Source organism: Oryzias latipes, chromosome 18, assembly GCF_053564925.1.
Source record: "Oryzias latipes strain Hd-rR chromosome 18, Olatipes_Hd-rR_3.1".
NCBI classification, from domain to species: Eukaryota; Metazoa; Chordata; class Actinopteri; order Beloniformes; family Adrianichthyidae; genus Oryzias; species Oryzias latipes.
Window position 1 is genome coordinate 36,410,322 of NC_136254.1, and position 12,053 is coordinate 36,422,374.

General features: G+C 46.0%; 2 protein-coding genes across 3 annotated transcripts in view; both read right to left on the reverse strand.

Moving 5' to 3' along the window:
- LOC144987423 (Fc receptor-like B) overlaps positions 1 to 9,294 on the reverse strand; it is a 49,544-nt gene extending 40,250 nt beyond the window's left edge. For both annotated transcript variants that reach the window (XM_078936829.1, XM_078936828.1), the window contains exon 1: positions 9,201 to 9,294. In XM_078936829.1, the coding sequence (XP_078792955.1) occupies positions 9,201 to 9,222 (22 nt within the window). In that variant the 5' untranslated portion in view covers positions 9,223 to 9,294. The remainder of the gene's footprint in view (positions 1 to 9,200) is intronic.
- LOC144987419 (uncharacterized) overlaps positions 1 to 12,053 on the reverse strand; it is a 409,376-nt gene that overhangs the window by 259,780 nt on the left and 137,543 nt on the right. The gene's annotated exons all lie outside the window — the stretch shown is intronic.

Consider the following 12,053-nt stretch of genomic DNA (forward strand, 5'->3'; position numbering starts at 1 on the left):
TGAGCACAAGTCTCTGGCGAGGGAAGGTGGCTGTTGTCAAAATGGATGTTAAAATCACCCATACACATAACATTAGGAGAGAGAGATGACAGGTGAGAGAGCAGAGTTCCAAATTGTTCCAGAAAGTCCCTGTTCGGCTTTGGGGGGGCCACTGCTATTACAGTTGGTGTGGGTCCAGGAACCATGAAGGCAGTGCACTCAATGGAGCTGAATGAGGGGAGCGGAACCGGGACGACTTTCCACTTCTCGCTATTTATCACCGTAAGACCGCCTCCGTGGCCATGGCAACGAGGCTGACAGAGGTAAACAAACCCGGGAGGGGTGGAGTCATTGAGTGGGGAAAAGTCATTCTGTTGCTGCCAAGTTTGTGTAACGCAAGTAAACTTGTTGCTTTATGCTACTTCATGGTTTTACCCCCCCCCCCTCCTATAATCACCCTCCTACCCCCCTCTCTCTATCGTCCCTCCCTCTTCTTCCCTTCTTTCCTCTTCCGTCCGGTCCAACACCAAAGATTTTCAAATATGATTTAAATTAATAAAGTTTGGCCTCAATTACAAAAGGGGTTTATTCAGACATACCTTTGGTTTGTCTGAAGATTAACAACCCCTCTTGTTAAAGTAAAATATGTCCAACACAAGAGGCCCTCAGCTCTCATCTGTCTGCCCAGCTGTTGGACAGGACAAGTTAAAAAAAAAAGTTTCTGTAATGCAGAGAAAGTCAAACTTACGATCCACAATTAAATCCTGAAACAGCTGACCCTTGTTAGAGAAGGAGCGGATGTTGATGAGGCCAAAGTTGACGGTTGTGATGACTTGGCGCGGAGCAGAAGCAATCAGGTTCACAGATCGGGGGAGGCTGGAGAGCACTAAGTGGTTGACAGACCGTCCCATGTTACGGGGAGTACAGCAGGTAGTGGAGGAGAGGAAGCAGACGAAGTTAGCCTTGTCTTGATAATGCCAGCGCGTGCCACGGTGGATGTACCTCCGGCGAGGCAGGAGCAGAGAGTCCATGCGGAAGTGTAGCAGAGGTGGAGGAGATGCAGGCAGACAGCGGAGACGGAGGAGTTCCAAAGCTGAGTATTGGATGAGCCCGGCTGTGGAGCGGTGGAAAAGCCAGAGGAGGATCCAGGTTAGAGCCGACCAGATGTATAGTTTGCACGTGAGCATAGCTGACAGGACAAGGCCCGGGGAATGTAGACTCAAGCACGTAACTCCTGAGTAGCGGCAACAGTCATGCCAGTGTCCACTCAATCGGAAGTCAGAACAGTGCTGTTTCTGTTCTGGTCATGGAACAGTGAACCAGCTCTACACCCTCTTTAAGGTGCTGGAGGGACTGTGGGAGTTCACTCATCCAGTCCATACAGCGGGGAAAATAAGTATTGAACACGTCAACATTTCTCTCAAAAACATATTTCTAATCGAGCTATTGACACGGAATTTTCACCAGATGTCGGCATCAACCCAAGTAATGCACACATAGAAAGAAATCCAAACATTTATGTCCATAGATGAAGTTATGTGTAATAAAGTGAAATAGCACAGGGAATAAGTATTGAACACATGAAGAAAAGGAGGGGTAAAAAGGTCTGGCAAGCCAAGAAAGCAGCTGCAGTTTGTCAGTATTCAGAAGGTTAACATGCCCCCTATTAGTGCAAAGTAATATCAGCTGGTATAGTCCTGATTGATGCCTTTTAAAAAGGTTTCTCACCAGCAAGGTGTTAGACAAGAAGCATTGCATGATGGGTAAAAGCAAAGAGCTGTCCAAAGACCTACGCAACCTTATTGTTGCAAAACACACTGAAGGCATTGGTTACAGGCGCTTTTCTAAACTTCTGAAAGTTCCAGTGAGTACCATTGGGGCCATCATCCGGAAGTGGAAAGAACTCGGCATTACCATAAACCTGCCACGGCCAGGTGCTCCTCGCAAGATTTCAGACAGAGGAGTCAGAACAATCATCAGAAGGGTTCTCCAACAGCCCAGGAGCACTCGTGGAAAGCTTCAGAAAGACCTGGAATCAGCAGGTACCGCTGTTTCAAAGAAAACAATAAGTAATGCACTCTACTGCCATGGCCTCCATGCACGCACACCACGCAAGACTCCATTTTTGAAGAAGAAGCATGTTGCAGCTCGTTTGGAGTTTGCCACACAACAACTGGATAAACCCATGACATTCTGGGAGAAGATACTCTGGTCAGATGAGATCAAAATTGAACTCTTCGGATGTCATAAGACACAACATGCTTGGAGGAAAAATGGCACCGCACATCACCCCCAAAACACCATCCCAACAGTCAAGTTTGGAGGTGGGAGCATCATGGCGTGGGGCTGTTTTTCAGCATGTGGTACTGGTAGACTTCATATCATTGAAGGAATAATGACTGGAGAAAAGTATGGAGACATTCTTGATCAGAATCTGCTGTCATCTGCCAGGCTGCTGAAGATGAAAAGAGGCTGGATCTTTCAGCAAGACAACCATCCCAAGCACACAGCCAAGGTAACACTCAACTGGTTGAAGAAAAAGAAAAGAAAGCTGCTAGAATGGCCAATCAATCACCAGACTTGAATCCAATTGAAAATCTTTGGAAAGAACTGAAGATCCGGGTTCACAGAAGAGACCCTCAGAACCTTGAAGATTTGAAGGCAGTTTGTGTGGATGAATGGGCCAAAATCACACCTGAGCAATGTATTCCACTGGTTTCTCCATCCAGGAGGCGTATTGAGGCTGTAATCACCAACAAAGGTTTTTGCACTTAGTATTAAATAAATTTCAGTAAGCGTGTTCAATACTTATTCCCTGTGCCATTTCACTTTATTGCACATAACTTCATTTATGGACATAAATGTTTGGATTTCTTTCTACGTGTGCATTACTTGGGTTGATGCCGACATCTGCTGAAAATTCCGTGTCAATAGCTCGATTAGAAATGTGTTTTTTGAGAGAAATGTTGACGTGTTCAATACTTATTTTCCTCGCCGTATGTGTTTTGTGGATTTGGAGAAGGCGTTCGACTGCGTCCCCCGTGGCATCCTGTGGGGGGTGCTCTGGGAGTATGGGGTCCGGAGAGCCTTACTGAGGGCTGTCCGGTCTTTGTATGACCGGAGTAGGAGCTTGGTTTGCATAGCCGGCAGTAAGTCAGACCTGTTCCCGGTCCACGTTGGACTCCGGCAGGACTGCCCTTTATCACCGGTTCTGTTCATAGTTTTTATGGACAGAATTTCTAGGAGCAGCCAGGGGCCGGAGGGGATCTGGTTTGGGGACCACAGGATTTCCTCTCTGCTTTTTGCAGATGATATTGTCCTGTTTGCTTCATCGAGTCAGGACCTCCAGCGTGCATTGGGGCAGTTTGCGTTTGAGTGTGAAGCGGCTGAGATGAGGCTCAGCGCCGCTAAATCTGAGGCCATGGTCCTTGACCGGAGAAAGTTAGTTTGCCATCTATATGTGGTTGGAGTGTCCCTGCCACAGGGGGAGGAGTTTAAATACCTAGGGGTCTTGTTCATGAGTGAGGGATCAGAGCGTGAGATTGACAGGCGGATCGGAGCGGCGTCTGTAGTTATGTGGTCGCTGTATCGGTCCGTTGTGGTGAAGAGAGAGCTGAGCCAAAAACCAAAGGTCTCATTTTACCGGTTGATCTTCATTCCAATCCTCATCTATGGTCATGAGCTCTGGGTCATGACCGAAAGAACGAGGTCCCGAATACAAGCGGCTGAAATGAGCTTCCTCCATAGGGTGGCGGGGCACACCCTTAGAGATAGGGTGAGACGCTCGGCAACGCGCGGAGAGCTCGGAGTAGAACCGCTTCTCCTCCACATCGAAAGGAGCCAGTTGAGGTGGCTCAGGCATCTAGTCCGGATGCCTCCTGGTAGCCTTCTTGGGGAGGTGTTCTGGGCATGTCCCACTGGGTGGAGGCCCCGGGGAAGACCCAGGACACGCTGGAGAGACTACATCTTTCTGCTGGCCTGGGAACCAGAGGAGCTGGAGGAAGTGGGCGGTGTTAAGGAAGTCTGGACATCTTTGCTTAGAGTGCTGCCCCCATGACCTGGTCCAGGATAAGTGGAAGAGGATGGATGGATGGATGGATGGATGGATGGATGGATGGATGAAAGGATGGATGGATGGATGGATGGATGGATGGATGGATGGATGGATGGATGGATGGATGGATGGAAGGATGGATGGATGGAAGGATGGATGGATGGATGGACTATGGATGGATGGATGGATGGATGGATGGATGGATGGATGGATGGATGGATGGATGGATGGATGAATGGATGGGTGGATGGATGGATGGATGGATGGATGGATGGACTATGGATGGAAGCTTGGATAAATAGAGAGGGTTGCGTCAGGAAGGGCATCCGGCGTAAAAATTGCCAAAATAACCATGCGAATCATCCACAACACTTTAGACATACCGGATCGGTCGAGGCCCGGGTTAACAACGACCGCCACCGATGCTGTTAACCTACTGGGTGTCGGTGGAAATTTGACTACTGTTGGTCGAAGAAAGAGGAGAGGCAGAAGGGTCCGTGGCCAGAGAGAGAAGGGAAAAGGCAGGAACATAGGTTTGAGAATAGGGACTCTTAACGTTGGCACAATGACAGGGAAAGGCAGAGAGCTGGCAGACATGATGGAGAGAAGGAAGGTAGATGTACTGTGTGTGCAGGAGACAAGGTGGAAGGGCAGCAAGGCACGTAGTATTGGAGGAGGATACAAACTGTTCTATCATGGTGTTGATAGGAAGAGAAACGGGGTAGGAGTGATTCTGAAGGGGGAGTTTGTAAACAGTGTTCTAGAGGTGAAAAGAGTCTCAGACAGGATGATGAGCCTAAAGTTAGAAATTGAAGGGGAAATGGTGAATGTAGTCAGTGGGTATGCGCCACAGGTTGGCTGTGAGTTAGAAGTGAAGGAGAGATTCTGGAGTGAGTTGGATGAGGTCATAGAGAGTATCCCCAGAGGAGAGAGAGTTGTTATGTTGGTATGGAAGTGCTTAGGAGAGACAGCAGTGGAATTTCTAACGAGTTTGTTCAATAGGATTTTAGAGAGTGAGAAGATGCCTGAGGAATGGAGGAGAAGCGTTCTGGTCCCGATCTTTAAGAACAAGGGTGACATGCAGAACTGCAGCAACTATAGAGGAATAAAGTTGATGAGCCACACAATGAAGCTGTGGGAAAGAGTAGTGGAAGCCAGGCTTAGGAAGAAGGTGGAGATCTGTGAGCAGCAGTATGGTTTCATGCCCCGTAAGAGCACCACTGATGCCATTTTTGCTTTGAGAATGTTGATGGAAAAGTACAGAGAAGGTCAGAAGGAGCTGCATTGTGTGTTCGTAGATTTAGAGAAGGCGTATGACAGGGTGCCGAGGGAGGAGCTGTGGTACTGTATGAGGTCGTCTGGAGTGGCAGAGAAGTATGTCAGAGTAGTTCAGGACATGTATGAGAGAAGTATGACGGTGGTGAGATGTGCTGTAGGTCAGACAGAGGAGTTCAAGGTGGAGGTGGGACTACACCAAGGATCAGCTTTAAGTCCTTTTTTGTTTGCTATGCTGATGGACAGGCTGACAGACGAGGTAAGACAGGAATCTCCCTGGACAATGATGTTTGCGGATGACATTGTAATTTGCAGTGAGAGTAGAGAGCAGGTGAAGGAACAGCTAGAGAGGTGGAGGTTTGCTCTGGAAAGAAGAGGCATGAAGGTCAGTCGTAGTAAGACAGAATACATGTGTCTGAACGAGAGGGATCAAGGTAGAAGCGTTAGGTTACAGGGGGCTGAGGTGAAGAAGGTGCAGGAGTTTAAGTACTTGGGGTCAACAGTTCAGTGTGATGGGGAGTGTGGAAAAGAGGTGAAGAGGCGAGTGCAGGCAGGTTGGAGCGGGTGGAGGAAAGTGTCAGGAGTGTTGTGTGACAGAAGAGTGCCAGCAAGACTCAAAGGAAAGGTGTACAAGACAGTGGTGAGACCAGCTCTGCTCTATGGGTTAGAGACGGTAGCAGTGAGACAGAGACAAGAGGCTGAGATGGAGGTAGCGGAGATGAAGATGTTGAGGTTCTCCTTAGGAGTGACCAGGTTAGACAGGATAAGGAACGAGTACATCAGAGGGACGGATCATGTTGCCTGTGTTAGCGACAAAGTCAGAGAAGCCAGACTGAGATGGTTTGGACATGTTCAGAGGAGGGATAGTGGATATATTGGTAGAAGGATGTTGGAGATGGAGCTGCCTGGCAGGAGGGCAAGAGGACGGCCAAAGAGGAGATACATGGATGTCTTAACAGAGGACATGAAGTTGGCTAATGTTAGGGTAGAAGATGTCCATGATAGAGTGAGGTGGAAAAGGATGATTCGCTGTGGCGACCCCTGATGGGAAAAGCCCAAAGAGAAAGAAGAAGATATTGTTTCAGTTTACATGAGTCTGTTGACCACTTCACCTCAATGATGGTTAACTTTAAGTTTTTCAAAATTTAATAAAGTCTGAAATTGAAGTTAATTCATACTGTGAGAATGTGTAGGGGCTGACATATATTTATTTAATAAATACCCCCCCCCCCTCTCACCCTCAGCGGGTGGTTTCTCCTCCAAGCTGGGGTCCTCTACCAGAGGCCTGGGAGCTTGAGGGTCCTGCAGTATCTTAGCTGTTCCTGTTCTTTTCTGGACTGAGAGGTCTGAAGGTCTTTCCAGGTATCTGTTGTAGCCACTCCTCCAGCTTGGGGGTTACTGCCCCGAGTGCTCCAATTACCACAGGCACCACTGTCGCCTTCACTTTCCAGGCTTTCTCCAGTTCTTCTTTGAGTCCCTGGTATTTCTCCAGTTTCTCATGTTCCTTCTTCCTGATGTTCCCATCGCTTGGCACTGCCACATCCACCACAACGGCTTTCCTCTGTTCTTTATCCACCACTACAATGTCTGGTTGGTTCTCCATTACCATCCTATCAGTCTGGATCTGGAAGTCCCACAGGATCTTTGCCCTCTCATTCTCTACCACCTTCGGAGGTGTTTCCCATTTTGACCTTGGGGTTTCCAGTCCATATTCTGCACACATGTTCCTGTATATTATTCCAGCCACTTGATTGTGGCGCTCCATGTATGCTTTACCTGCCAGCATCTTGTCATGAAATGTACACAATGCTGTACCTAATGCTGGGCCAGGGCATCCCATAACCCCTGCTTAAATTAATACAATATTGTATTAATATTGAGATCCTCAACGTGTATATTTTTTATCATTGTTATTATTACCATCCACTGTATGTGCCATAATGCATGCAATTTACTATTAATATGTTTGAATTAATTTAATTACAATGACAATTACTTGTTAGTAGCTGCTAGAAGTAGAAACTGGGTAAACAATGCTGCACTGGGGTTCAGTCCTCTGTTCTTATCTTCTTTTCCTCTCCTCCTCTTCTTAATTCTTGGTCATTTGGGTCTCCGTGCCTCTGTTTGGTGCAGTGCGTTATGTTGTTCCTCCATTCCAGAGTCCAGTTGGCTCATCTGTGCTCCTGTGCTTGACCATAGACCTCACCTTTGCTTATCTCGAGCCCCCAACCGTGCCCCCAAATCCATCTGGATGAATCTCATCTGCTGGACTTCAAACATGTAGCTGTAGAGTTAAATTAGTAAATTCTTCTCTAAGAGTTCTGGTAAATCGCTTTGACGCTCTTACCAACACCACAAGGAACATCAGTTAAATGGAACGTACCATTGTTGTGCGTGTGGTAAGTGTATCATAAAGAATTCATTAGGTTTACAGAGAAGTCTATGACTCTGACCTGGAGGGGTTTCCATGATCATGAGAACAGAAATGGGTCTGAAACAACACGGCAGCAGTTAGTTGATGACCTCACAGCAGCTGGAACCACAGTCACTAAAAAAACGGTTCAACATCCAGCAGAACTCCAAAGTCTCCTTGGTTAGTGACCCATGAATAGATTTTTTTACTTATTCATGATGTAGAGAGAGACTGGGAGAAGGTTCTGTGGTCAGATCAGACCCACATGGAGCTCTTTAGCATCAACATAAAGCTGCCTATGACCCCCAAAACACCCCCCCCTGTCAATCATGGAGGTGGAAGCTTTATGGTTTCCACATTTTGCTCCGTCCTCCATGTTTCTTTGTGTGAGTCTGCAGACTCTTCCTGGTCTAGAACAGTGTTTTTCAACCTTTTTTGAGCCACGGCACACTTTAACCTTAAAAAAAATCCCGCGGCACACCAGCATCCAAAAATTAAAAAAAAAAGGAGAAACTCAGTCTGTATTGATCTACAGCCCCTCCCTCCACAGTCTCACATGCATTTTTGAGATAATTGTTGCAGAAAAAGCTGGAAACTGCAGCTGTTTTTTTCTAAAAGATGCAATAAAAGTTAAGTTAGAAGATTTAAAAACAGTTTCATGTGTGTTTGTTGATTTCAAGACGTTTAACAACAGATCTTGTGCGTTGTCAATCTCACAACCCAATGCATCATGGGAGATGTAGTGCATTAAACGGCCGAAGATCGGTTTTCGGAGCTTCATTGTTTTGTTCACTTGTTCCACGGTCTGATACCGGATTCTGTGGAAAGCTACACCGCTAAAGATGAGCTTTAGCTGGTATTTTTGTTAGAACTGAGCGACTTTACGAGCTAAATCGGGACAAGGAAGTGAAGACTTTAACCACTTCTGATTGGTCAGACTGATGACATGTGATTAAGCTCCCCAAGAATGATTGGTGGAGACAGTTAAAGCAACGGGACTTTTCAAAAATACAGCCGGAGCTGCAGCTGAATCGTGGTACTGTACCGTCATTCTTATCAAAATGTCTTTAATACAATAAAATAAACACAAAGAAAGAGTATTTTACGATCTTTCATATTCCTAACTCCTCAGTGTTTTATCAGGGCCTGTTTGGAAGAACAGAGAGCTGAAATCCTGGCTGGAGATGGGAAATGTTGTTAAATCAGTTAATGAAGGCAATCTCCCACGGCACACTTGACCATCTCCCACGGCACACTGGTTGAAAAACACTGGTCTAGAAGGTCCAGCTCTGTTCTGGAAGCAGCAGCTTCTAACTAGCAGCAGAAAGTTCAGCTCCTGGAATCAGAACAGCTGAACTCCTTCTGTCCTCCTCCAGCTGCTCCTCTCCTCAGCCTGACCTCCTTTTCATGTCACCTCCTCCTCATCATCAACACCAACAGAGCAGACAGTCAAAGCGGACAAACAGCTTCTGTACTTACAGAGCAGACATGTTTCCTTCATCTTCCTCTCTGGTCTGATCTCTGCTTTCTGCTTCCTCACTCACACCACACACAAGCCCCGCCCCCTTTGTCATGTTACGTACATGAAAAATCACTCATTAAAGAAGCCTTTAAGTTTAAATAATCAAAAAGTGTATTATAGTAAGACCAAAGTGACCACATCATCACAAAATGATCAACTTGAAGCAAAAAAAAAAAATTAAACCTGAACCTGTTTGCTGAGCAGCCTCCAATATGAATGAACTGTCATGGTATTCAAGGCTTCGAGACAGACCCAGATGCTGGAACCCGGAGGGAACACAGGAGAGTTATAAGGTAAGTGATTAGATTTATTTTGTTCTTGAAGGTGATCTCCCAGAGGTGATGTGGCAGGAAGGCGACACGTGGCTGGAGGGCTTCTGCGGAGGCTGAGAGGGCATGAACGGCTGGTGAGGAGAGTGTGGATAGAACAGGCGGTTCCGGAGGAAATCCCAGGTAGCACTCGTGATGATTGAGTCCTGGAAGCGAGGTGTAAGACAAATTACTAAACAGGATTAAATTTCTTGGCATAAACATGAGAGACCAGACAAGCACCATGGAGGAGCAATGAACTGGCGATGAATACTGGCTGTGGATCTCCTTAAGACGGCAGCAGGGCTGATGAGGTGAGTGGCAACAGCTGGGAAACCTCCAGAGCAGAGTAGAGAGGGGCGGGGCTGACAGAGGCACCATGACATGAACACTTTTATATCAAACTGATCCGATTATTTAGGTTCAGAGTTTACATTCAGTCCAGTCAATGATATGAACCATGATTTCAGCTAAACCCAGACAGAGGAGACTGATAGAAGGACTGAGGAATCTGTAACTATTACTGTCACACAGAAAGTTACTTCTCTGTGGAAAGTAACTGGATTTCCTCCATTTGTAATCCTGTTGTTAGAGCTCATCAACATAAACGTCTGACTATGAATATGAATCCCATGAACACAGAAGATGAAACAGTTCTAGAACAATCTTTCATAAAACACCTTCACTCACTAAACACCAGATTTCTCTTGCCAGGATTTGCACCTGGATCCTCCACCCAACAGGTGGAGATGTTACTTTTACACCACAAGAGTTTATCTGGGGGATACCTATCAGCTGTTATGCCCCCCCACCCCCAGAGACACATTTCAAACCTCTCTAGTATGTAACAATTCATTTGAACAATGAATCAATTCATAGTAGATATCGGTTCATTCTAAACGATCCGATTAGATCTAGATCCTCTGCCCTAAAGTGGATCCAGATCCTCTGCCCTAAAGTGGATCCAGATCCTCTGCCCTAAAGTGGATCCAGATCCTCTGCCCTAAAGTGGATCCAGATCCTCTGTCCTAAAGTGGATCCAGATCCTCTGTCCTAAAGTGGATCCAGATCCTCTGCCCTAAAGTGGATCTAGATCCTCTGTCCTAAAGTGGATCCAGATCCTCTGTCCTAAAGTGGATCCAGATCCTCTGCCCTAAAGTGGATCCAGATCCTCTGCCCTAAAGTGGATCCAGATCATCTGCCCTAAAGTGGATCCAGATCCTCTGACCTAAAGTGGATCCAGATCCTCTGTCCTAAAGTGGATCTAGATCCTCTGCCCTAAAGTGGATCCAGATCCTCTGCCCTAAAGTGGATCCAGATCCTCTGCCCTAAAGTGGATCCAGATCCTCTGCCCTAAAGTGGACCCAGATCCTCTGCCCTAAAGTGGATCCAGATCCTCTGTCCTAAAGTGGATCCAGATCCTCTGCCCTAAAGTGGATCCAGATCCTCTGCCCTAAAGTGGATCCAGATCCTCTGACCTAAAGTGGATCCAGATCCTCTGACCTAAAGTGGATCCAGATCCTCTGACCTAAAGTGGATCCAGATCCTCTGCCCTAAAGTGGATCCAGATCCTCTGACCTAAAGTGGATCCAGATCCTCTGACCTAAAGTGGATCCAGATCCTCTGACCTAAAGTGGATCCAGATCCTCTGTTCTAAAGTGGATCCAGATCCTCTGTCCTAAAGGGGATCCAGATCCTCTGCCCTAAAGGGGATCCAGATCCTCTGTCCTAAAGTGGATCCAGATCATCTTCATCCAAACTTCCAGACAGAAATTCCTGCTACTGAACAGTTTTCCAGATTCTTGGATTTCTTCCAGATCATCAAGTTAAATGAAATCTGTGTCCAAACCAACAAGTAAACTAGAATGAATGTCAAATCCATTCACATGTTAGTTTCCTAAAGTTCACCACTGTTGTTTTTCCACATCCAAATAATCCAAAGGGAACATTCTTAGAACATTCTAGACCCTGGATGGTCACATGACTTTATTCAAAGTCTGTCCACACATTGGACTGGAATGATGGACTGATCCGTGTTCATGACATCACATGTGTTGTCTGCTTTTATTGGTCGTTATATAGTCACATAAAAAACTACTGTATCCAGATGGTATTTTCCAATATTATTTATTGATCTCCTTTTGATTAGATTCTATTTAACTCTACCTCAAACAGATAGATCTGATTGGATGGTAGGAATAGAAATGGATTCATGGATTAAACTAATGAATCATGACACCCCTACCCTCTGTAGGGTAGTTACTGTTTCTGCTGTCTCTGAACCTCCAGAGCAACGAGTGAAGAAAGAAAAGAAAGATGGAACATCTGAGTGATGCTGCAGAGACAGATGGAAATGTGACCATGGTCTAATAGAAAATGTTCTGATGGAAAATGTTTTTTTGTGTCCATATTATGAGAATCAAAAATAATTTATTGATCCTACATGTGTGTGTTACTATAGCAGCATAGTAAACATAGGAGAAAATAGAATAATATAAAAAC